The 24,450-nt window shown below is 50.2% G+C and overlaps 10 protein-coding genes and 2 non-coding genes across 12 annotated transcripts; 6 read left to right on the plus strand and 6 right to left on the minus strand.

Moving 5' to 3' along the window:
- Window positions 1–1,580: 1,580 nt before the first annotated feature.
- On the minus strand, window positions 1,581–3,320 carry LRP88_11743 (heterokaryon incompatibility protein-domain-containing protein; the record flags this gene model as incomplete). The annotated part of the gene is made up of 1 exon (XM_083248164.1): window positions 1,581–3,320. One exon carries the CDS (start codon window positions 3,318–3,320, stop codon window positions 1,581–1,583), a length of 1,740 nt encoding a protein of 579 aa, XP_083095594.1.
- Window positions 3,321–5,045: 1,725 nt separating this feature from the next.
- LRP88_11744 (gamma-glutamyltransferase) lies at window positions 5,046–6,889 on the plus strand (the record flags this gene model as incomplete). Its single annotated transcript, XM_083248165.1, has 3 exons — window positions 5,046–5,286; window positions 5,336–5,510; window positions 5,563–6,889. 3 exons carry the CDS (start codon window positions 5,046–5,048, stop codon window positions 6,887–6,889), a joined length of 1,743 nt encoding a protein of 580 aa, XP_083095595.1.
- Window positions 6,890–7,078: 189 nt separating this feature from the next.
- On the minus strand, window positions 7,079–7,777 carry LRP88_11745 (uncharacterized protein; the record flags this gene model as incomplete). Its single annotated transcript, XM_083248166.1, has 1 exon — window positions 7,079–7,777. The coding sequence occupies one exon, from the start codon at window positions 7,775–7,777 to the stop codon at window positions 7,079–7,081; it is 699 nt and encodes a 232-aa protein (XP_083095596.1).
- Window positions 7,778–8,434: 657 nt separating this feature from the next.
- On the minus strand, window positions 8,435–11,145 carry LRP88_11746 (ankyrin repeat domain-containing protein; the record flags this gene model as incomplete). The annotated part of the gene is made up of 4 exons (XM_083248167.1): window positions 8,435–9,755; window positions 9,805–10,623; window positions 10,681–10,980; window positions 11,036–11,145. The coding sequence occupies 4 exons, from the start codon at window positions 11,143–11,145 to the stop codon at window positions 8,435–8,437; spliced, it is 2,550 nt and encodes an 849-aa protein (XP_083095597.1).
- A 1,436-nt stretch (window positions 11,146–12,581) lies between these two features.
- Window positions 12,582–13,210, plus strand: LRP88_11747 (2,4'-dihydroxyacetophenone dioxygenase family protein; the record flags this gene model as incomplete). The annotated part of the gene is made up of 2 exons (XM_083248168.1): window positions 12,582–12,928; window positions 12,979–13,210. The coding sequence occupies 2 exons, from the start codon at window positions 12,582–12,584 to the stop codon at window positions 13,208–13,210; spliced, it is 579 nt and encodes a 192-aa protein (XP_083095598.1).
- A 452-nt stretch (window positions 13,211–13,662) lies between these two features.
- Window positions 13,663–14,587, plus strand: LRP88_11748 (uncharacterized protein; the record flags this gene model as incomplete). The annotated part of the gene is made up of 2 exons (XM_083248169.1): window positions 13,663–14,485; window positions 14,556–14,587. 2 exons carry the CDS (start codon window positions 13,663–13,665, stop codon window positions 14,585–14,587), a joined length of 855 nt encoding a protein of 284 aa, XP_083095599.1.
- A 1,002-nt stretch (window positions 14,588–15,589) lies between these two features.
- Window positions 15,590–16,078, minus strand: LRP88_11749 (RidA family protein; the record flags this gene model as incomplete). Its single annotated transcript, XM_083248170.1, has 2 exons — window positions 15,590–15,912; window positions 15,967–16,078. 2 exons carry the CDS (start codon window positions 16,076–16,078, stop codon window positions 15,590–15,592), a joined length of 435 nt encoding a protein of 144 aa, XP_083095600.1.
- Window positions 16,079–19,152: 3,074 nt separating this feature from the next.
- LRP88_11750 lies at window positions 19,153–19,256 on the minus strand. The gene has a single exon. It is a non-coding gene; the product is annotated as a tRNA-Leu (tRNA).
- Window positions 19,257–20,025: 769 nt separating this feature from the next.
- Window positions 20,026–20,129, plus strand: LRP88_11751. Its single transcript has one exon. It is a non-coding gene; the product is annotated as a tRNA-Leu (tRNA).
- A 790-nt stretch (window positions 20,130–20,919) lies between these two features.
- On the plus strand, window positions 20,920–21,663 carry LRP88_11752 (uncharacterized protein; the record flags this gene model as incomplete). Its single annotated transcript, XM_083248171.1, has 1 exon — window positions 20,920–21,663. One exon carries the CDS (start codon window positions 20,920–20,922, stop codon window positions 21,661–21,663), a length of 744 nt encoding a protein of 247 aa, XP_083095601.1.
- A 543-nt stretch (window positions 21,664–22,206) lies between these two features.
- LRP88_11753 (uncharacterized protein) lies at window positions 22,207–22,965 on the plus strand (the record flags this gene model as incomplete). The annotated part of the gene is made up of 3 exons (XM_083248172.1): window positions 22,207–22,322; window positions 22,556–22,818; window positions 22,925–22,965. 3 exons carry the CDS (start codon window positions 22,207–22,209, stop codon window positions 22,963–22,965), a joined length of 420 nt encoding a protein of 139 aa, XP_083095602.1.
- Window positions 22,966–23,075: 110 nt separating this feature from the next.
- Window positions 23,076–24,086, minus strand: LRP88_11754 (NAD(P)-dependent alcohol dehydrogenase; the record flags this gene model as incomplete). The annotated part of the gene is made up of 1 exon (XM_083248173.1): window positions 23,076–24,086. One exon carries the CDS (start codon window positions 24,084–24,086, stop codon window positions 23,076–23,078), a length of 1,011 nt encoding a protein of 336 aa, XP_083095603.1.
- Window positions 24,087–24,450: the final 364 nt, after the last annotated feature.

Raw genomic sequence — 24,450 nt, forward strand, 5'->3', positions numbered from 1 at the left:
GTCAGGAGGTTAGAGGCTTAAATTCATATGCTCAGCTGTGTGAGCCGTGTTTCTATTCCTTGTCTGGACGCACGGAGGAATCTTTGGTCTCGTTGTGAGTTGATGCATTATCTCTTGAGGAATGAAGATGGCTAGGGCGGTTTTCAATGTGCCTTTATATGGCATTAACGGCCAAGAGTCCGCTATGGAGATTTTCACAAGTGCTATTCCCAAGGTTGCGTGGGTCGTCTTATATTTCCCGTCTGAAATTGTCTTTGGTTGCTTACATGTGTCAAGGGTATCCTGGTGGCGCATGGCACGCTATGCAAAAGTCTAATGGCAGTTTGAAAGGGTGAGAAAATGGGGGGGGGATCGTGAGACGAGCATGATGAAACTTTAAAAGGATTTTATTATAAAATAGCTAGGAATTATCCGAAGCCCTCCTTCAACAGAAGACACATTGCGTTCTCAGAATCCTTATTGTTATTGCACTATGGCCAGCTGCTCAGATCTACTACAGCGAGACTCAAGAGCTCAATACTCCCACGATCTTCCCATCCCAAACACCTCCCTGACACCCTCGCCCTTCAAGCTAGAACACTCGATATACTTGTAGGCACTATTCATCCGCTTCATTTGCTCGCCTATATTAGGAGTCACAAATTCGACTTTCCCATCTTCATATCCCCTGTCATGACAGTTCTTTCTTATTTTACCTAGGATGATGGGGATAAGTGGGTGGAAGTGGTTGATCATTGGTAAGCATTATATACAAAGTGATCAGTATTTATTCGGGTGAGATTGATCGGATTTGAAGAAACTCACAGCCAAATTTACCCTCTCTTGAACTCTGTCCAGTGAATCCATTGAGTCGATCGCAAAACAGACGACAAATACGTCTACTTTCGCCCATTTTAGTGGCTCTAGGTGGCTATATTCAGAGACTCCGGCCGTATCCTACAAGTCTAGCTGAACCGTTGTACTTAGACCATTCTTGCCGGCTGCACAACACTCGTAGGTCCCGGGCACTTGTTCGAAGGGTACGGCCTCGAAGTTTCAGTCAGCCATCCATCTTATGAGGCTTTGCGGCCCCGGCCAGCACATACCGTGTTGGGAAAGCTCCCAGACAAACCCGCGCGGAGGAGTGAAGTCTTTCCGCAGCAATCCTGTATTTCCTCGTCAGACCACTGATGGATGTTCCGTTCACCGCCTCTTTGAGGCTGGTAATGGCGTTGAAAAAGCCGAGGTATTGGACATACTTTCTCACGGTATCATTCTCGGTAGGCATGATTCACTGAACGATGCATATCTCGCCGTCCAGGGTTGGGCTTAAATAATGAAAGGAAGCCTAGGCGGCGATTGAAAGTAGTAAAGAGATCAGCTCATGAAGGGGAACCAGAACCACAAGCCGGACCTTAATTCGCCCGTCGAGAAAAAAACTTGCGAGAATCAGTATAGTCTCTCGCTTCTTAAACTAGCCACATGTATCGAAACTTCTTCAACCGACTCTTACATAAATATGAGACTAAGGTTAAACCCTCCTACTAATGACGGTTAAGCGATGCTCTGTTGCTGCTTGTTAACGTAGACCAAAGTTCGCCTTAGATGAGTACAAAGCTCTCGGGCGAGTAGACATCGCAGCCACTTCCACGGCGAGGAAAAGCATATGTGAACATATCCCTGTCCTTTAGTTTCCTCACCACTCCCATCGCGATGATAGCTGGACCTAGAAAGCTGAAGCGTCCTGCTTCTGTATCCGGCCGCAAGATGAAAGGCATCTCGGCACCAGACGGATGAATCATGATATCTCCCTCTCGCACCAGATGCGACACAAATACTAGGCAGCGATGTTGAGATATATTGTACTCTTCGATGACATTGCTGTTCCTAGGTTCCAAAGCTGCCCAATTGTACGAGCAGCGCTTCTCAAGAATCTTGTATACCTCTTCGATGCCTTTGTTGCCCTGATTATCGGGCATCCACCAGTCATGACTCGAATAGCAGCTCTCCAGTCCTACCCCTGAAGAGTAAGATCCCAAAATCTCGGAGTTGAACTCCCGGTGCATTCCATCTTTCCATGGACTCTCTGTTGAGGTGATAACTCCAATCCGTGCTCCCTCGAGACGCAAAAGCCCATCTTCGTCATATGCCTGCACTGGAGGCGCCGTATAGGGCATGTCAAAGTGGAATACGCCGAATCGAAGCATCAAGCGGGTAATGTTTTGGCGCAGATCGATAGCCCAGGATGGCAAGTCCTGTCCGATGGCGTCTCTGTCGTAGAAGATCTGGAGACTGGCAAGAGTCTGGCTGATGTTGATTGTGTGCTTCTGGAAGCTTTCGAATACTGCCGAAATCGATTTTGAGTAATCAATCTCCGGGAACCCTTCTGTAACGTCGTAGGCCTCCTTGGTCATCTCTGCAATGATTCCGAGGACAGCAAAGACCTTGTCCTGTGGTAAAGTCGCTTCATATAGACTGCTTCGCATAATCATTCTGAACCAGGCTTGATGAAATCCGCCGTCCTCAGTGTACGTGTCGCTCTCGCAATGCTGTTTGAAGAAGACGTATGCTCTCCTCGCGCTCAAGGCTCGTTCCCGAGGGTCGCGATGGGGTCTGAACGTATCCCGAATCTCATCCATGTCTGGAAGAAGGCGATCCATGACAAACTGAAAGTCTTCGAAAGGACATTCCTGGCTTCCACAGGCCACGTGGACTTCGTGAGCCGCATGTACCTCTTGTCGGGTCCAAGTCCGCTGGAACCATGGCTTGGTCTCGATGAGCTCGGTCGCTGCTCTGCGTGCTCTTGGGTCCTCGACCCCTCCACGAATGCCACCCATACCCTCCGTGCCGTAGGTCTTGATTAGGCTGAAGAGATATTCGTCATCATTAGTCGCTTGACCCAGCCAGACAACGACCCTGTACGCCTTGAGATAGATGCTGAACATCATCCCCACCTGGCCTGCTTTCTCAACTAGGTCGTTTTGATTGATGCAGATAGCATCTGTCCACAACACTCGAGGTCGTTCCGGGAGCCGAAGCTGTCTCAACGCTGCGAAGAGATTTGCAGAGATCCAGAACGGTAGCCCATTTACCAAGATTCTCTTGGTTGGCTCGGGATCCCCCCAAGTGTACGACAATGCCTCGTACCCAGCCTTCTTGGAGCTTCCCGCAACTGTTGCGCCTGATTTCTTCTTGAGGTCTACCGTGAACAGGTCGCATTCAATCTCGACATCGGAGTCGGTCGCAGAATGAACTCGAAGCGCTCTTGTCTGCCGAGGGCTCAGTGGTTGATATACCTGGCGCTGTGCCTCAATTTCGCCTTGACGCTGGGCTGGATCCATGTTGGGCATTGTCATATCGGAAGGGGATTGTAGCTCATCCCAGGCTTGCAGTCAAACTTGAGCGTCTGGGAACGATGTTAAGGGGAGAAGAGAGGAGGTTATGAGCTTTCAGATCACCTCTGGTTCGACATTGGCTGTCAGCTCCCCACTGGAATCGGCACAATAGAACACCGAGCCCTGGAAGTTAGATGCTGACAGTGGAGACGGGTCCCTACGGGCCCGCCAACGCCTTTCGGAACGAAGCTTACGGCTTGGCTTGGACGGCATTGGTCGTTAGGTGATCCGAGTGTTGGGATGACCTTGCGTTTTGAGGTCCTGCGTGCAAGCCGGGCCGTCTCACAACTAGGGTGTTTTCTATGAGGATGATTCCATGGCACCTAGATTACTCGACATGGGACAATATAGATACGGATTCCGAGCCAGAGATGTTATCTCAGCAGGCGCTTGCTAAAGCAACCCCGCTACGGTGCTACCTACTCCAGCCTCCTCACACTCGTCTGCATCCACTTCGACGGCAACGTACAGCTATTCAGGCCCCATCTAAGCCGTTGTTATCTGGTGCGAGGCCGAGAAAATCAAATCTTCGCCTTGGTCCACCATTACGATCACAGCACATCATGCCGTTTTCTCGCAGGCCGTTCCTCCCATCTCAGGGCCTCATTGAGGTACCGCTGGTCCTCTACCGCGACTCCGTGTTGGAATGAGGATAGAAATCAGGCAAAATCACGATATTCGTGAACGACCACAACTAGCATGAGGCAGCAGGCGGCTGCCTATGATATTGGAAGACTAAACATAGGTATAAGAGGCCGACCTTCGTCGCTCCCTTAGATACAATTAAGCAGCGCAATGAAATCTCTTCTGATCACACCCTCCGTTGCACAGCTCGTCTTTTGAGACTCCGACTCCGGCTTCGCCCCAAGAACAGCTTGGCCGCCTCGGCCATCTTCCTGGCCGACTCTTCGGCTTCCTCTGCCGCTAGTTTGGCCAGGGCTTCCATCTTTGTTGACATGTGGAAGACCTGGATCTGTCAGTAGAGCTCACTGCCTATACCCATGGTTTGAGCACTAGGGAATCATTCGTTCCTAATAGTTAATAAGGGATTATTCTATCTGGCTCTCCAAACCTAGATTTCGCCCTGGTTGGGCGCAATTGACAAATCAGTTATGACCTTCTTCTTTGGGAAGCTTGGTGGAGAAGCCATGACTAGTGAAAACTTGAGGGGGCGTGTAGACCGGCCAAGCGAGTCCCGTCTTTGGTCTTCCAAGGCTTCCTATACTCGAAGAGTCCTTGCAACGTTGCCGTGCTCAGAATGGTGACTAAACCTTCCCGAGCATAAGAAAGTTGAGAAGACCGACAACGGAATTCGCCATGCCTTTCTATCGGCCAGTCGAGGGGACTGGGGGAGGTGCCAGGTGAGGTGATATCGGCTCACCCTAACACGCTGATCCCTCCTCAAAGAGCTCAAGGCCCGAGTTTTCATTACAATATGGCCATATTACCAAGGCTCGTCCGTATCTTTGACCCCTTGCTTGCGTGCGTAATTGTCCACCCCCGCATTTCCCCTCAAGCTAGGATCAACCATGGTCTTGCCCTGTTATCAAGAGTCTCCAATTTTTGGTGTCACGTTGCGCGGTATTAATACACGCCTGATTTCTCCCTCTTCTTTCTGCCTCATCATCAGTCTAAAGTTCTTCTTGGTCCATCTTGAGGACAGTCTGAACGATGAAGTCTCAAGTCCTTGGTGCTCTTTTGAGCTTCTCGGCACAGCAAGTCCATGCTCACCCCTACCCGAATTACTACCCCCCGGCTACGTCACCATCGCACTCGAACCGCTACACCAACAAGCTCGGCGGTGTTGCTTGTGAAAATGAAATTTGTAGCACGATCGGTGTCGACATTCTGCGTGCTGGTGGTAATGCAGCCGATGCTATGGTAGCATCGGTTCTCTGTGTCGGGACAACCAGTAAGTATCTAATATCCAACTATGCTGGCAACTAACCAACTCTCGGCAGGCATGTATCACTCAGGAATTGGTGGAGGCGGGTTTATGCTCATTCACAAGCCCACTCGCAAGCGGGATGCCTCGCCGTACGAGTTCGTGGACTTTCGTGAAACGGCGCCGGCTGCGGCCACCGAAGACATGTTCAAGGACAATGTCAACGCCAGTATCTATGGGGGCCAAGCAAGGTACAGTATCGTTCAAAGCTTCACTTACTAGATGTTTACTGACTTGGTGCAGTGGCGTCCCTGGAGAGTTACGAGGCTTGGAGCATCTGCACAAGAAGTACGGTCGCTTGCCCTGGGCAAAGCTGGTACAGCCCTCCATCAACGTGGCTCGCTACGGCTTTCCCGTTCATGGCGACCTCGTCAAGTTCATGAAAACCACCTACACAAAGTTCGAGAATGAGAGTTTCCTAGTCACAGACCCGGCCTGGTCAATTGACTTTGCCCCCTCAGGCAGCTTGCTCAAACTCGGCGAGAAGATCACTCGCAAGAGATATGCTGATTTCCTCGAAGCGATTGCTATCAATGGTGCGAATGTTTTCTACGAGGGTGCTTTTGCGGATGCCATGGTTCGGGCACTTAAGCAAAAGGGCGGCATCATGACAACAGGGGACGTTAAGAACTACTCTGTCGTCATCCGAGAACCCTCTCAGATCAACTACCGAGGCGGTAAGATCACGAGTGGCTCCGCTCCTTCCAGCGGTGCAGTTGCCGCGACTATCATGAACATCCTCAGTGGCTATGACTTCATCGGCGACCCAGCCCGAGTAAATGAGAGCACTCATCTGATTGACGAAGCCATGAAGTTTGGTTATGGCATGCGCAGCGAGCTGGGTGACCCAAGCTTCGTCAAGGGCTTGTCCCAGTACCAGGCCGAGATGCTCTCAAACGCCACAGCGGAGGAGGTCCGAGCCAAAATCATGGGCAAGCCTTTGGGGCTTGAGGCATACGATCCTCAGGGCTTAGAGTCTCTGGATACACCTGGAACTTCACACCTGGTCGCCATGGACAAGTCTGGTCTCGCCATCTCTCTCACTACTACCGTCAACCTCATTTTTGGCTCTCAGATCATGGTCCCAGAGACGGGCATGGTCATGAACAACGAAATGAACGACTTCAGTATCCCTGGAGAGTCCAACGCGTTCGGATATATCCCAAGTGAGGCCAACTTTATCCGACCTGGCAAGCGTCCTCTTTCCAGCATCAGCACCTCAATTGTTGAACGTCCCGATGGTACTGTATCCCTCGTCACTGGTTCAGCTGGTGGCAGCCGCATCATAACAGCGACTCTCCAAGTCATGTTGAATGTTCTGGAGAAGAACATGACAGCGCATGAAGCATTGGCCGCCCCACGAATGCATGACCAGCTTGTGCCACAAGAAGTCAGATTCGAGTACGCATTTGACAACTCGACAGTAGCATACATGAAAGAGATAGGATGCAACATTACATGGGTGGCGCCAGGACAAAGCACAGCTCAGGCTTTGAGGCGATTACCGGATGGATCGTTTGACGCAGCTGGAGAGCCCCGGCAGTCAAACTCTGGCGGATATTCCACATAAACGAAGAAGGTTTTTTATGTAGTGACCACTTAGAGGCTGATATATACCATTTGGCACTGTGGACCTGAGACCATTCAGAATACCAAGTTTGTAGCCGAAAGAATGTGCAATCCTGCTTCCCACCTCTAAGCTAGATACATGCGTCTCGTAGTATGCATCCCAGTTTCGGACACAGATACAGCCTTGTCCTTACAGCTTCCATACTTCCAGGTTGCGATACCGTCCAACAAGCGGGTTCATCTGGCGGAACCCAATACGGCCATCCCGAACAACAGGACCCGTAGAGCGATCAACATCCTCCCACTCAAACAACAGCAAGTCGTTGACCGAAAATCGAACATCCCGTTTGTCCTTGATGACTTCAACCTTGTAATAGGCTCCCTGGGTATCCTCAACAGAAGGGATAGGGTCGGCGCCTTGGGAGACGAGGTGGAAACCGGGCGACTTTCGGAGATTGGCGAGGTGGAACGCTCTCTCTTCAGGCCATCGCCGACGAAAGTATGAGGCATGCAAAGTTCGAATATCGCCAGAGTGGTACTGAGGATAGGAACCGTTGCGAGGAGCCAGGTTCTTGTCAAAGATGCTACCACCTGCTACAGAGGCAGCACCAAAGAAGAACATGGCCAGACCAGGCTCATTGATAGGTGTAAACTCCCAGGTGATGCGAATGCGGTCAGGGAAGACTTCGGGAGCCCAAAAGACAAAGTGGTCGTCAATGCCGCCGGCGCCGCTCAATTCCAGGGTGTGGTTGTTGATGGTGGCATTGACAGGACCTTCCGCGACCCAATCTGCAACAGCATCGCTGCTGTCAAAGGTATTTCTGTAGAGAAGCTTCTCTGCAAGGGCCGATGAAGCGAGCATGAGGGGATACAGAAGGAGAGATCGCATCTTGTCTGGGTGAAAAGAGAGAGCGTAGATGAGCCCTTCCAAGAGAATAATTTGCCGTGTTGTCGAATTATATAGACAGCTCTCCTTCTGTCTCGTCATTTATTAGACTCTCGCCTGCTACTTCCGGGCCAATGGCCGAGATTATTACCTCAACGGCCTGCAGTCGTGATTCGCGGATATTCTACTCAATATAGAATAGCCTCGAGACCCTGCCATGTTACCATCCGCGAAGAAAAGATGTCATGAGGCTTTAAAGCGACGATCGTTTCTTCAAGTATCACAATTGGTCAGGCTAAGAGAGAGTTCTTCAATCAAATCCCACCAATCACTGTCTCCGAGCACACTGCGAAATCAACACCGTCTTTTTTCTCATCAATTCACTGAGCCTCCTCCATCACACTCTCCAAATATTGTTTTTGTTCATCATGGGACTTCTCTCTCCCCTCACTCAGCGAGTATCAGTCACACTGGCAAAGAACAGATCATGTGCAGCTTCACGGGGCTCATCCTTGAAAGGCAATTTTGGACGAGCCACTATTGCACCCTTTATTAACGGCACACAAGGTCGTCAAGCTGGCAGCGGCCCGGCATGTAGTGGGAAGCTAGCTGGGTTCGCTGTGAGGGCTGGCTCCTATGACATACAAGGCAGGCAAGTGTTCAATCCCATTGCTTCTCCGGCTCAGCGTTAGACTTGATTTTCTCCTGCAGCAGCTTGGCGATAGCTTCATGTCCACGTCCACTCTTGGTGGCCCGGGCCAGTGGTGTTTCGGTGTCTCCGCTGGTTTCCGAATAGCTATGCTTGTAGGCAGGATCCGCTCCTTTAGCAAGCAATAATTTGACAACGCCAAGGTGGCCATTTTCCACAGCCGCGCACAAAGGCGTCAATCCGTCACCAGGCCACGTGAACAAGTCGAAGGACCCTACCTCATCTACAGCGTCGATGTCGACTTTACCCGTGTTGATGAGTAGCTCAACGATCGACTCATGTCCATTCTCAGCAGCATACGACAGCGGAGTTCTGCCCCAATTTCTGTGGGCAGCATTCTTGGAGTCGGGATCGACGTTGTCCTTCTCGAGAAGCAGCTTGACGATGGCTTCGTGGCCCATTTGGGCAGCGTACGATAACGACGTCATGTCTCCATGCCACTTGAAGCTAGCCGCCGAGTTTGGATCTATGCTACCTGATTCAAGCAGCGACTTCATGATGGTGTCAAGGTCAAAGTACGCTGCCAGGTGTAATCCTGTCACGCCATCTGGGTCCGTGCCGCCGCCGGTACTCGAGCCTGGTTGATAGCGAGTCGAGCACAGTAGCGCCTGGCCGGCGGCCTCGACTTTCGGGCCGCTTTCGAGAAACTCTATGATTTCCTTGGCCAGGTTGGGAGCCTTGCGAGCATGGTGGCCCCAGTGCTGCGCGGCGTAGTCATAGAGTGGATTTGAACGCAGGCGTTCGATGAGCTCCTTGTCCCTATAGAGAACCCCAGCCTCAAAAACGTCGAACGAAAGGTATGTGAGGCAAGCTGTTGTAATCTCTGCATCAGCATCTGGAAACCACTTTCCCTGTGTCCGTTCAAAGTATTCCTGTGTGGTGTAGTGGACCAGCCGGATGATGCTGCTCTCGTTTTCGATCGTCACCAATCCACAGCAGGCAGAAACCATTCCTTGAATGTCCGGGAGGTTCTCTTCATCAAATTTAATGGTGCCGAGCTCCACTGCGAGCGCGTGCTGGAGCTCTAGTTGGGTAAGTGGTCGTTTCGCGCAGGTAATCCATGCCAGAACCTGGAATGCAATATCCCTCAAGCCTGGCTTTTGACTGTTGATTCTTTCCATAGCCTGCTCGTATGCATAGTCCAGCGCTTGGGCTTGGCCAGCTTCCCCTGGTCCTTGAATTTGCTTGCGGAGATTCTTCAGGCTGCTTCTGATGGCCTTGGGCGTCAGCTTGTCATCAAGCGAGTCGAGAAAGATCTGCGCCAGAAGAAACCTATACCGATGGTTAGCCAAATCGACAGTGAGATTTCTTTCACGCATACATTCCATCCACTGCTGCTGATATCCCGGCCTTGATCTCTTCTTGTAACTGCTTGTTCCGGCGGACAAAGGGTTGGAGATGCTCTATGCGCCCTGTCACGTATCTCTCGATGTCCTCACTGCTTGCCCGTATCTCCAGCGTTGTGCCATTTTCGAATGTGTCAACAATATCGGGTATAAATCTTGATGTCGCAAAGATATTCACGCCACACCTGGCCTGGAGTTTGAACAACTCTGAGAGAAGATGAGCTCGGCGGTCATCCGAAGCTTGACATTCGTCAAGTGCGTCGATGACGATAAAGACACGTGAGTAGGCAGCAGCTACAGACTGGAGTGTTCCAGAAAGCTCGTCAAGTGATGGCCGCTTGCTGCTTTTGTTACATTCGTTCTCAAGAGCGGTGACGCTCTCCGGTAGCCGATCCAAATGTTGGATACACTGCCTCAAGATGCTTCCCAACAAATTGGTGAGCTTTTGATCATCCTGCGTGCGAAAGTTGAAGTAAATGTACGCAATGGCAGTGTTCTTATCGCCACGATATCTCGTTGTAAGATCTTCGACCACGGTCGAGGTAAGGATTGTCTTTCCAGCTCCTGGCATACCCGGACAGAACAAGGTATGGCCCACAGTCGTCAGCCAGCTTTGGTACTCTGTAGAGTCTAAGAGCCACTTTCCAGTGCCCGGTTGTCGTCGACTAATGAAGTCTTGCTGTTGAGCGTCATAGTCAAGCCGAGTGAGCCAGTCGAGTGTCCCGAGACGCTGTTCGTTGTCTTGCTGAAGATTTAGCCGATTTACGCCGTGTTTGATAATGTAAATTGTTTGACTGCCCGCTTTAGCATCCACTGAGTAGTTATTCAAGAAATGATAAGGCGTTCGTTACCTGGAAATCCCGCCAAGAAATGTATTGAGCAGCATCGTGTTCAACGTAATCCGCTCTCGCAGTTCCCGAATATCGTCTGGTTCCCAGTTGATTCGCTTCCAAACCCTCTTTACCCGGCTTCTCAACTTTCCATTACCCGAATTCAAGTCCCTGTACTGGTCCAGCGTCTCTTCCAAGGTCTCAAGCACATCTCGACAGCTCCTAACAAGATGCTGTAGGTCTGACCGCTGGTATGCGTCGAGTTCAGTCTCGGAAACGGTGATGTCGACATCGGATAGCAAAATCGAGAGACTTCTAACCCTGTTCCAACAAGTCAATAGGCGTTTTAGGGACTCAACGCAACCAAGCAACCAACTCATTGGAGATGTCCTCAAACTGGCTCGGGGCACTCTGAAAATCTTTACGGACCTTGTTCACGAGCTCAAGGACCGCAATGAAGTCGCCAACACCGAAGCCGAAGCTCATCTTGTTATATTCGCCTTGGAACGTTTGAAAACTCGGGTCATAGGAGGTAGCTGTCTTGAGTTTGCAACTTGGGCACTCATCAGGCTCTTGAGAGATTTAGGATTCATCAGGTGCGGGGTTTATGCAGGAAAGATCATCAGCTGAAGGATGACCAGCTGAAATATGACCAGTCGGCCATGGAAACTGCATAACCAACCAGAAGCCAGATAATCCTCTTGTCTCTTGTCTGAGCTTGGCACAAGAAGACAAGTTTCCTCCTGCCACTGGGGCGCAAGAACCAGGATGAATGCGTGGCGGTGCAGAGTGAGATCCCCAGCTGGGGCCTGACCAACAGCGTGGGTATTGCACCATTTTCTACTCTTCGAAAAGAGCTGTATACTACTCGTTCTCGTTGACGGTCGCGGAGTGGAAGGAGTTGTAGCATTAGATTAGATCTATCATAGTCAGGGCCTATTCTAGCCTCCAGGAGAACTGGGCCTGGTGTATATGTCGATCTTACTACTGATCTCCACCAGCAGTTAACAGCAGTAATAACAACGGTTAAGAAGCCGTTTTCGTCCGAACTTGGTCAAAAAAGCTCCATGAGGCCGGGAAGAAGGGGCTTCAGAGCAACTCAACAGAAATAATACAGCCGAGGCACAACTCGACGATACGCCCAAGCTTTAATGACAGACTGGCAGTATTCGACTAAATAACCTTATGTCCTCCTCCTCAAATCTCCGCCATTGATGCACGACTTGGCGCGAATAAACCATGCTATATCCTTTTGGGCACGCAGCCGACGTGGGTGCAGGTGGACCATAGGGTTTGGCAAGCGTGTCCTTCGTCATCATCATATCAGGACATAAGCGGTGTGTGCCCTTGTCAGAGCTTGCGAACTCTATACTTGACCAACCAGCCCAGCTGTCAGTCAGCCGCAGCGTAGAGAAAGCATGTTTGTATTTGACGCAAGATGGCACATGATAACGTATTTCGCAATTTCTATGTAATGGTATGCGGCAACAGCGTGGCGATTAGGACATCTCCATGGCCGTCCAAGCTACAGCATCAGCCGGTGGGCGGTTTAAAGCACGGTTGCTGAAGATCTTCGCTGCACTGGCCTCCCTCAACACCCAAAGGGGCAGTTTGGCCGAGATGCAACCCTCCAGGCGTAACATCTCTTGCCCGCAAGTAGTTTAAGGGTTCAAGGTTACATGCCGTTAGTATAGAAGTTCCAGCTGCTTGTATGGCGATCGCGTTTCAGTCCTCGGGAAATAGCCAATCACCGCAATATGAATGGTAATCTGCTCTGCATGCACTCTCCCCCGGAGTCTTTGGTGTATAAAAACCCCATCCACCAAGGACGGCCCAAGGCTCGTCTTCTTTCCTTCGCATCTAGCCACCTTAAAACTAACGGTGCTCCTTGCTATCAGTCTTGTGTATACCTCCCTGGCCCAATGCAGACCATGGCTCCCTCAAAGAGCGACGACACTCCGGAAGTGTCCCAAAAGAGCGCTGATGCTCCTCAACCTCCCAAAAACGAATCAGTCTTGACAGAAAAGGATCATGCTGAGATCGCCTTCACGGACAAATACAGCTCACCCGACGTCTACATCAACGGCGAAACTGATACCTTGTGGTTTCCGTGGGTAGGCCCAATTGAGCTGAAGCCACTACGCATGGAAACCAGGACTGGAACCTTTGTGGTTGTCCTGCGATCTCCCGTCGATGCTTGGTTAGGCAAGCACCGACACCGTGGAAGTGTGACTGCAGTCACCGTCTCGGGAAGTTGGAGATATAAAGAGTATGTCACATCCGCCTTAATTTACTATTTGAGTATGCTAAGATGCCTAGGTATGATTGGGTTGCTAGGCCAGGAGACTACGTGGTCGAAAATCCCGGCACGATCCACACACTCTTCCTCAGCGGTGGTACTGAGATTGTGTTTACGATTACTGGCAGCCTCGAGTTCTTCAACGACGATGACAGCCTAAAGGACACAATGGATATTTTTACCTTTTCAAAGATGTACTATGACCACTGCAAGGAGAAGGGATTGAAGCCGAACGATAGTTTGTGGTATTAAGCACACTATCGTGAAAGGGATTCGGGGGCTGAATTTACGCAATTCAGGGGACGCAGGACATACACAGGCGATTCACTATTGGGTTACTCGGAGGTATTCTTGAGTTGAGATGCGCAGATTGAATCCGTACTCTTGTTGTTTATGGTGTTTTCTCCGTGAGACTTTCTGGCTCTGAACTCCACGCCCTGGGCCTCCGGCTCATTGATACACTAAAGCCAACTCTATCGCCGCCTGGGACCGCCCCAATGATAGCAGAGGACTCATCTCTAAAGTAAAAGTCGTGCGTCAGGTTTGACCTCAAAAGCTGACCAATCCGGCGAATTGCTCAACTTTATGCCTCAGGCAGCACTCACCTACACGTTGCAACTGCAACGCTATGGTCAGCGAAAAGGCCGCTGGAGATAGCACCATTTTCTCCCAGAACAAGAAGCCGCAATAATTCATCCGACGCCATGTGGCTGATTGATACTAGAACTCTATCACTTCAACTATTCGCTCGTTCTGAAGGCGTCGAATATGCCATCCTCTCGCACACCTGGGGAGGAGACGATGAGGAAGTCACTTTCCAAGACATGCAAGATATCGCTCACCGCGAGACAAAAGACGGCTGGGCAAAGATAAAAAAGACGTGCCAGCTCGCAAAGGATATGGGCTTGGACTATGCCTGGGTCGACACGTGCTGCATCGATAAAACCAGCAGCGCCGAGCTGAGCGAGGCTATAAACTCCATGTTTTCATGGTATCGAGATTCCAAGATATGTTTCGTCTATTTGTGTACTCGCATACATGAGCCGCAGTTACATTCCAGTGGCAACCTGTTGGACGACGAGCTGGCCAGCTACAGATGGTTTCAGAGAGGCTGGACACTCCAGGAGCTGATTGCACCATCTCATATGAGCTTTTTTAACGAAGACTGGGAAATCCTAGGAACCAAAGAATCACTCAGGGACCACTTGGCAAGGATCACTGGAATCGACACCGTGGTTCTCAAGAGTGTTGAGACACTGCAGAATATCAATATTGGCAAGAGGTTCTCTTGGGCAGCCAAGCGGGAGACCAAGAGAGTCGAGGATACTGCCTACTGTCTCTTGGGTATCTTTGGTATCAACATGCCTCTTCTTTATGGAGAGGGCTCCAGGGCTTTCATCAGGCTACAAGAGGAAATAGCCCGCTCAACGAACGACCTCACCTTATTTGCCTGGCAGCAATCCAGAAAGTCGGCCGGGTCAAACTGGCAGCTCAGCGGTATCTTTGCCACCTCGCCCAACGAATTTCGTCATTGCGACAAATTACTTGTTCCCCGGGGAAAGCTCGAGGCAGAAACCGAGTTCACCCTGACAAACAGAGGACTACGGTTCGATAGGAACTTTGACGTGAGCTACCCCGGATTTGACTCTAATGAAAATCATCTACCAGATGGTGATTTATTCATGAGGCTAGACTGTCTCGAGAGGAGCGAACGCACCCGCCATGAGGCGAGATGGGTCGGCATTGCACTACGCAGGATTGGAACAACCTACCTGAGGTTGTTTCCCGACGTTCTTCAATATTGCTCTTCCATGGTTACGCACAAAGTCTCTCAGGTCAGGCAAGTTGTCTATATTGCAGCATCCCTATCTGATTCAGACGCCGAAATAATCACCAAGAATATCATGGTCGGCATATACTACAATAGCATTCCAAGATCTCCTATCATGAATACTGGGTACATGTCGGACCCTTCATTCAGAGATGAACCGCTCGGCGTGGATGGCTTTGGATCTGGGGGTCTGCGCAGCTGTATGCATCTACGATTCTTCGCCTTCAATGTGGGGAGGCCGTTCAAGATCTTTCGCATGGCCCTGGTTTGTGGACTGCAAGTTCATACAAGGGGCGAGGGCGTTCAAGATAGCCCTTGGGCTCTGTTATGCTCGGAGAAACAGTTGCTCGAATCTGTCCCTCGAGCGGCTTCCTACAAGGATCTCTTTGCTCCAGAACCAACAGAAGGAGGGGTCAGTTCCCAAGAGAGGACAGAATTCTTTCGGGATTATGTCTTTGAGAGGTACCTGGACGACTCCGGACATATCAGCCAGACGACGATGCCCGATTTGGTTGTCGTCGAAGACCCAAGTACGTCCTACGTGAGACATGAGGTTTCCGTCTCGGTGAACCCGCCTTCGGAAGCTAGGTTCCCAATGTCTTCCCGTTACGATTACGTGATTTTTCTATCCTATCACAAGGTATATAAGACCTCTGGGACTGATTCTCTGCGTATAGGAGAGCGGGCAGGGTAATATAGAATATGTGCCAGTAAATAACGAAGCAATCATGTTCTTAAATATCTTCATATTCTTAATTTGACAGTTGTAAAACCCATGAAACCCCCAAATTCTCTCGTATCTAAGCCTTGGCAGCCTTTGCACCCTCTGGATCATGTGCCACCACTTCAATCTCCACCCTCATATCATCTTCACCAAGTCTCGTAACCCCAACGCAAGTCCAAATCGGCTGATGATCCGGCATCCACTTCTTAAAATTCCTCGTCATGGCAGCGAGGGCTTCGTTGTTGAGCGGAACATGGTACGAGTTAACTCGAAACACCTGGTTCCATCCCTTGCCGCCGGCGTGCTTGAGGTTGTGGTCGACCGTCTTGAAGGCTTGGTCGATTTGCTCGTTGATTTCAGTGGGGATCTCGGACACCTTGCCCTCAGGACGCCATCCACCTGATGCAGATCAGCTTTCGTCAATATTAGAGGCCGATGCCACTTTGAACTCACCTTGTCCAGAACAGTGGATGCTATCTCCAACTCTGACAGCCTGACTGTACGAGAATTGTTCTCTGTTGCTGGTGCCAACACCGGGGTAGCTGTAGTACTGGAGATCCGACATCTTGGAGAGCTACAAAAATTGAACCAGGAAGAGTCGTTGGAATCCTGCTTGACAGTTTATTAAGCTTCTTATACATGGCGTGATAAGCTGTGCGGAATCTATATTCCGTGACCCCGCAACCTTGGTTGAATCATTGATGACAAATTGGACATGAATCTTGAACTTGATCTGTCCTTGAGATGTTCCTCATGCTATCCCAGCGAAACAATGCATCTCTATTGTACAGCCACGAGCCCCTTTCCCAAGGGGTCGCCAATCTCTGCTTCAGCTCTCTATATTTTCACCCCAGAACGATGACTCGGGCCAGTTCCATACAAAATGCTCCCATGGCATATCACTCCACAATTGAGTGCGAACATCGGCTTCTGAAAATGGCAGAGTATCTGGCGATTCTTCGAGCCTGCTCGAGCTGCCCTCCGCCGTTGACATCCAGAAAGGCAAGTCCAGATTCCTTGTTACTTGGTCAGGTCCGGCATCATGCTCTACTCTCTGGCCGGTTTGTTTCACAACAGAGTCCGATGCTCTAACCTCCCTTCGCTCGCTCCCCATGCGTTTGTGCATAATTTTCATAATACTGCAATGATATTTTGCAGGAGGCCTCCATGCAACCGATAGCTCATTCAGTGTTTGTAGACACGACTTGATCCTATCCTCATCCGCTTCACTGAGTCCACGGCTCTCTCTGCTTTGGCACACTGGGTCAAGTAGGGCCAGCGCCGCCGAAAGATTTGCATATGTTGCCACCAGTGGACTTTTCCGAAAACTGCCAAATACTTGGCGATATTGGTCCCCTAGGGACGATATGCTCCTCGCAGCCTCGATGTAAATGGTGACCGTCTTTTGCGCTAGAGAGTCAACCTGTTGCAAAGGTGCTTGAGGCAGGCTGTAAGGCCTGGGGCGCTGTATATACGGCCTTGCGAGAAGAATAACAATGGTGTGGTATACCATGCAGAGGGTGTAGGCCTGTGGGAACCTGTTGGGGATCCCACCTTGGATGGGCTTGAGCGCTGTGCATAGGCCATATAACCAGCTCTTCAGTTCGAGAAGAGTAGAGTCAAAAAAGTTTCGGCGTTGATCACCAAGTGACAGCTTCTTCGGGGCATATCTAGGGTTTTCAGTCGCTAGTAATTTCCCCTAGGTTCGTAACTTACAGGCTCGAGAGGATCCTTTCCATGATCTGGCTCAGTTTGATCCAGGAGGTATGTAGGCCGACCGACATCATCGGGCTGACTGAGTAAAGTGTGTGACGAGGGTCGCTCTGCTGGGCATGTTTTGGTATCTCTGGTAGTTTAACAGCCCCTTGAAAATCCTTCAGTCCGCCGTCATTGTCAGACCAGGGCTCGTATGCTTTGATTGAGGGGATCTCACCAACATAGAGCATACCCGTCCTGTGTAGCCGGCAGACGTCTTGTCCACAGCATACAATGCCCAGTATAATTGCCTCCGAAGTCCTGCTTCTTCCACGGTCATACGAACTGAGCTAGCCAGAGAGTCTGGGTCAAGATGAAGACCCATGTCAAAGACGAGCCTATTCGCCATGCCCGAGTACAGCCATCCGGCAGCATCTTGTCCAGAACCCTGCCGATATTAGAGTGAATCACAGCCAACAAGGTATAGGTACTCACAAAGTACACAATACTTAGAATCGCGAGTGATTGGATAGTCGTGATATTTGGTCGCTTGAGTTCGTCATGAAGAAGGGCCTCGATCATATCAAGAAATGGGCGACCAGCCGTGTTTGCATCGCCGGGATCCGAACGGGCTTCGACACGATCCGAGTATCGAGAGCCGCAGGCAAGTATGCAGTGTAGCAACAGCGGGCTGTAGTACCGCCCCTTGTTTGTCTTGCTATCACGAAATAGCGCCTCATCAACAACCTGGAACCAGGGGTTGTCCCAGATAAAGTAAAGGTCCAGGAGGTGAGCCTCAACTTCTTGGTCAACAATCACTTGGTCACCAAATGCCGGTTCATGCAATTCTGTGAGTAGTGAAGAGTGCCCCCGGGGTGAAAGATCTTGTGCATCTGTGAGGTATTCTTAGCTCTAAACAAGGGGCAAGTCTGTGGACGGGGATGAACAGAAAACACACCATCAGAACACCGAAATTCAAGACGACCACTTGTAGTGCCAAAATATCGCGCCTCGCCGTCTTGGTCAAAGTTCATTGATTCATCAAGAGCCAATGCCCCCTCAACAGCGTCACACAATTGATCAATTGCAGTCGCTAAGACATCTGTTGTGGAGCTCTGTGGAACAACGTTCCGCTGCATCAGCTGGGCCGCGGAAGCATCGATATCAATGGAGTGCATGCGTAGAATCTCCTCGAGAATCTGAATCCTAGCTTGTAGCTGTCGAACATACGCCTTGGGGGCCATGCCCCGACCGTCGTCCTCTGTGGTGTAGATGCATTCCAGTTGGCGGCCTGAACACCGCGAACATGTCGGCTTCTGACCATCACACTATCCACCAGTCAGAATAGCATGCTAGAATATGGGATCAACACATAGATCCACCTTTGCACGGCGACGGCGGCACTCTTGGCAAGCCTTTGCTGCGTATCGGCCCCGAGCTCCGGATTTGCCGGGAGCGGCCGCATTCTGCCGGGGATTGGAGGACAGGGGGGCTGGTTCTCGGCCAACATGCACCGCATCAGCCATCTTGATACAACGAGGAACTAGCAAATAATGATGGGGATCAGGTGAGAGGAAGGGACCGAGTTCGTTCTCGTCGAGGACGAGGATGCTGCGGTGCGGTGACCCACTTTTGGGGAATTTACATTCCGGGAACCCTCCGGAGTTCAACAGTAAGAGTTTCCAACACACAAACTGTACCCCTCACAGGTGCCAGCTATATAGTTAGAGATTTCATGGGTATCATGATCCAAATTGACCAATGCCTTTTCCAAGCCGTGTTTTTGCCATTTGCTATCAAAAAGTGAAGGTAGCATTCGCCAAACAGAGCGTGCCTTGCTGACCCAGTCTTCAGCCCCGCCGCATCCAAGCACTGAGCATCCAACCCTCCGGCAAAAAATGAACCTCACTGCACCCATTCAACGGTCACAGAGGCAAAAAGTGATGATGAGAGTGGGATTCGAACCCACGCCTATTTCTAGACTGCGAATCGTTGCTAGTTCTTGTGGAACCTGAACACAGCGCCTTAGACCGCTCGGCCATCTCACCTTACTGGTTGTTGGATTCCAGCGAAGAATTTGGGTGCTATGTTGACTGGGGATTGAGTGGAGAGGACGGAGCCCTAATGAGATGGTGTGGGTGCTTGCCATTGTCAATTGGGTAGTTGGGAGCAGAGATTTCATGGTTGACATTGTGCCCCGTTGTGAGGTTCCATAGACTTTCCTTTTTGGGTAACGCTTCGAAATAGGGTGGCCAATGAGGGACGGCCCGAAGAGCGGGAACATGGAGCTTAAACGAGACTCATGTTTAGACGAGACTGCTCAAGTATGTGCAACGGTCTTGAGAGAGTAATGGGATTATAAGATGCTGAAAGAATGATGAGAAAGGGGATGAAAGGGAATGAATTCTTCTCTAGCCGCCTGGAAATTTACTTGAAAATTTGCAAACGGAAAAAGAACAAGACCCATAGTCTCTACTACTAAAGCATAATGCTGTCGAAGGTCTTTAACCCACCCTAGAGCAACTCAAGCAGTTCTGAGGTCCAAGATGTCGGATTCCTTCAAGAGACTACCAGACGCCTGGATTTGTTTCTTTCTTCAAACAGAAACCATGTCTCCCGCAGTTACTCGTCTGATTGTCCTCTTGCTCGTGACAGTCTATTAACACTGTGATTTCCACACCGGCTTGCCCTTCTATTCTTGGATCCTCTCCACCTCCACAGAGACCATCCAAGTCCACAACAAAACAACATTGCCCCCTCTTTCCGGCCTCCCACTCTTATTCCCATTGTGCTTCTCCAGCTCTCATCCAATCACAAGGCAAGATGGCCGAGCGGTCTAAGGCGCTGTGTTCAGGTTCCACAAGAACTAGCAACGATTCGCAGTCTCGCAAGAGGCGTGGGTTCGAATCCCACTCTTGTCAGCTCTATTTTTGCGGTTTCCGCCTTCCTTTTTACTATCCTAGTCGCACTCGCTCGTGTCAAGTCACCTGGGACCCCTGGTGTTATGGCTCTCGTTGGTACGTGCTGGAGGGTGCACTGTTTGTGGTGGCTTCTTGGTAGCTTTGCAAAGGACGATTCCCTGGGCAAGTAAGCTAAACAGTTAAATTTGGCACTTTATTCCTAACAGAAATCAACTTGGCTGTGTGCAATGGTAGTACCGAGGATAATGAACAGTCATATCGCTTTGTCCTGATAACTTTGACATGGCATCTGAGTGTGAGAGTAAGTTTCCTGCTATTTAACCGTTGAGGTGCAACCATAGAAGGTTATTCTAGGTTATGGGGTTTTTTGGCGTTGGATTTTAATGCTGACATGTGTCAATAACTGCATTCTTTGTTATTGTGAGTGAAGACTTCTTCACGAACTTATCAGATTCCACAATGATGGCTTGAGTTGACAATCTTCTCGGTAACCAAGTAATGGTCTCAGTCACATAAGGTTATCATTCACGTAAAATTCTCAAGCAAGTAAGGTTCTCAGTGCCCAAGCAAGATGTCAATGTATAAACGAAGCATAAAGAGGAACGAAAAATCTTTAATTCTAAAATCATGAAATATATAAACTACGAAACCCTTCTGAAACTTCTTTTCTTGGACCTACAACATCAACGACAGAACGGTTGATTGCTAGCTTGACCTGAGCCCGAGTCAACACGGACACACCACCATCACATTACTGAACCAACAACAACCAATATAGAGCGGAGACAAGATGCCAGACGCCCCAATGTGCGGTATGGCCGAGAACAGACTGCTGTGGCCTATCGAGAAGCACTGGCTGAATGTCCGGTTCCTCAACAGGAGCCGGGACAACAGGGAGCCTGTGTGGATGATGGTGGAAGAGCACTTCAACTCCCTGCCCATGGGCATCAAGTTCTACTTCTATCAGAGGGGCGAGACCGGTAAGGTCGACATCCGGATCAAATTCTCAAACAAGTCCCGCTGTTATGCAGGAACAGCTGCCAAGTCAGTTCGCCGGAGCAGCAAACCGACCATGAAGCTGGACCTTGAGACTCCGAAGCGCATCAACGGCCAAGATCGACGACTCTGCTTTCAGAACTTCGTCCTGCACGAGTTCGGACATGCTCTGGGCCTTTTTCACGAGCATCAGCATCCGAATTGCGGGAAGAAGTGGGACATGACTTTTCTTCAATACAGAACTGGGTGGTCTCAGAAAATGGTTTACCATTCCTATGCCCCTCACTCACCCGAAGGCAAGACCTTGGAGCCCTATGATCCAAAGTCTATCATGCACTACCTCATCCGAGAGGGCGATGAGCTCCACGGAAAGGCAACGACCTCGGGTAACGTCGTCCTGTCGGAGGGAGACAAAAGAATGCTCGCCCTGCTCTACCCGCCACGAGAGGAGGGCATGTTTAAGCCACTGGGAGACAACTCAGAGAAGGACTCTCCCAAGAAGCAAAAGTGGTGGAAGCGCTTGATGAAGTGGGTATAGAAAGGGAGATAATAACAGTATTACTAAATATAATGTTTCTCTTACCTGAGTAATTATATCTTAACTCCTTTTATTAAATGTACTTATACCCTTTAAGTAAGGCCCGTATATAACTCTCTTATTTTCTTAGCACGCTTTACTTATTAGCACGTGAGTCTCTTATCCCCTTGGATGTATTTAAGCTCTTACTCCTTCCTATTATCTCGTTTTCTCTGTGTCTACTCTTACGCTGCCCCGACCATATCTACTACCACTGAAAACCGGACCGCCAGTAGACATTTTTGAGTTTCTTAAAATTATGAAACTATTTTATATCGGTGTAAGATAAATCACACATACAAGCTGCCACCATTTACATCGGTGCCTAACCACCCGTTTCGCTAGATCGTCCGCAATCAGGACAAACCAGCCGTTGAACTGGTCAGCGAAAAGGAGCTGTCGGCGTACTCACGTTTCACGAAAAACAGGTGAACCTCCTGAGGTTCAGGCAGATCTTTCACTGACTCGTTGGTATCCGTCGCCTTCAACAGCTATGGCGAACTCATGACCCTCTTTTCCAAGACAGTGGCAGAGCGGACCCGACCGGGACAACGTCTGGATGTGGAGGAGCATGACCTCGTCTCGCATGCCTCCGGAAGCAGCGAGGGAATCTGTGGCATGTGAGTGTCTCCTAGTTCCCAAATTCCAACTCAGATCACTTGTCGCTACTGGAACTTGACCACCTCTTGTCTGTTTTTGTAGTGCTGACTGACGACCTTCCGCTCGACAAGCATAATCTCCGACCACCAATATCCTACCTTGGTGGCACACCAGCTGCTTTCCAGAGTGTATGTTGAGAACCATGTCCAACCTTGATACGAAACCAACCTCTTCAACTAACTCGTGCACCTAGAGTGGACGAATTCCTCTCTAAGCATCCCCGGTCTACCTGGGCTACTGGCGAGCCTACCTTGGCCTTTCCAGAATTGAAGGATTACCTGTCCAAGTATCAGGATCCGCAGCAAGCCGGCAGCATCTTGAAGATCCAAAAGGAGTTGGACGAGACGAAGATCATCCTTCACAAGACTATTGAAAGCGTGCTGCAACGCGGGGAGAAGATTGACGATCTTGTCGCCAAAAGTGACGGCTTGAGTGCCCAGAGCAAGATGTTCTACCGTGAGTCTCCCCTTTCCCTTTCTGATCACCGTAGCCTCCCCTGCGAAATACACAGAAATATGCATTTCTTGAACTCGGTTCTGGATGCTAATCGACTGGGACGCAGAACAAGCAAAGAAACAGAACTCGTGTTGTGTGCTCATGTAGTAGGACTAGTGTGTGATCGCATATGGTATGCGCAACAAGAATTAGCCAGATTCAATTTCAAGGCACATTGATTCATACAACGTCCCTCAGTGTTCCCATTCTCGCGTATTCTAGGCATGACCAACATGAACAACAATCTTGCCCACTGTTCGTCCGAGCCTGAGCTTTTCGTACGCTTTTGGAGCCTCCTGCCACTCGAACTTGTGATCGATCACCGCGCGGACCTTGCCTTCAGCCATCCACTGGCCGACTTGCTGCAAATCCTTTCGGTTGATGTTCACCCTTACAAGACGATACTGTCTCTTGCCGCCACCCAAGAACGATGGCAACAGGCTCCTGCGAACCATTCCAGACAGGGATTGCTGCATGGCAACCTGGACAAATGTACCGTCGGGCTTCAGAAAGCGCTGGCTTTGCTCGTACATACCAGCTGGTGTGCCCACGTTATCGATAGCGAGGTCGAAAATCTGCCCCTTCTTCTTCAACTCGCCAATGATGTCGAGCTTACGATAGTCAATGACCTCGTCGGCTCCGAGGTCGCGACAGAGCTGTACATTTGCCGTGGAGCAGGTCGTCGTGACAGTGGCACCGAGAGCCTTGGCGAACTGGACTGTGAAGGAGCCCACTCCTCCACTGCCGCCGTTGATCAAGATGTTGGTTCCAGGCCCGATCAGATCCTGTGGCAGAGACTGATATGCCGTCATACCAGCCGTGCCCACCGCTGCCGCATCATCAGGTGCGACACCGGCAGGGAGAACTGTGAGCTGGGAAACGGGCGCGACAATGACTTGGCCGAGAGTACCAAACTTGGGGAATTTCGATGTAATGCTCAAGGCTCCAAACACAAGTTGGCCTTCCTCGAGTGAGTCATCCGTGTCATTTGTGGCCTTGATACGACCGCAGAAGTCGAGGCCTGGGCTGGCAGGTGGTTGCACCATGAACTTTCCGTACAAAGGAGCCTCTGGCAGTTTATATTCGACAGGATTGACGGCGGCGGTAATGACTTCAACCAGGACATGGCCCCGGGGCAGTGATTGTGCATCTGGCGGGGTGGCTTTCTCATTGAGAGTGAGAGAGCTCTCCAGAGTCTCCTTGATGGTTGTGTACTGCCAAGCTTGCATGTTTGCCGGAACAAGGTTAGGCTATGAAAAGAAAAGAAGGACTGACGAAGCTGCATGGCACAAATGAAAAGGGAGAATCAGACTTTATTGAACCTACTGAGCGTAGCCACGTTGACCAGCAACTCCTCGGATTGAAGAAGGTTACGTCGGATTACAGGGGTGGATGCCAAGTCCGAGACTAAACTTCGGGTTCGGATTCAAGTGCGTGTGTGATTGGTCGCTTTCAATACATCCAGTATCATTAATCGTCGTCATCCTTGCTTCAAACGCAATTCTGCGTGCCGAGATTGCGGAATCATATCATGGGACCGGTTGATGATATCTTGTTCCCAGTCAAGAGATTTAAGTTGCTCCATATTTGACA

The sequence above is a fragment of the Fusarium phalaenopsidis genome (assembly GCF_050370095.1).
Source record: "Fusarium phalaenopsidis strain FUZ10S chromosome Unknown contig_32316, whole genome shotgun sequence".
Classification (NCBI taxonomy): domain Eukaryota; kingdom Fungi; phylum Ascomycota; class Sordariomycetes; order Hypocreales; family Nectriaceae; genus Fusarium; species Fusarium phalaenopsidis.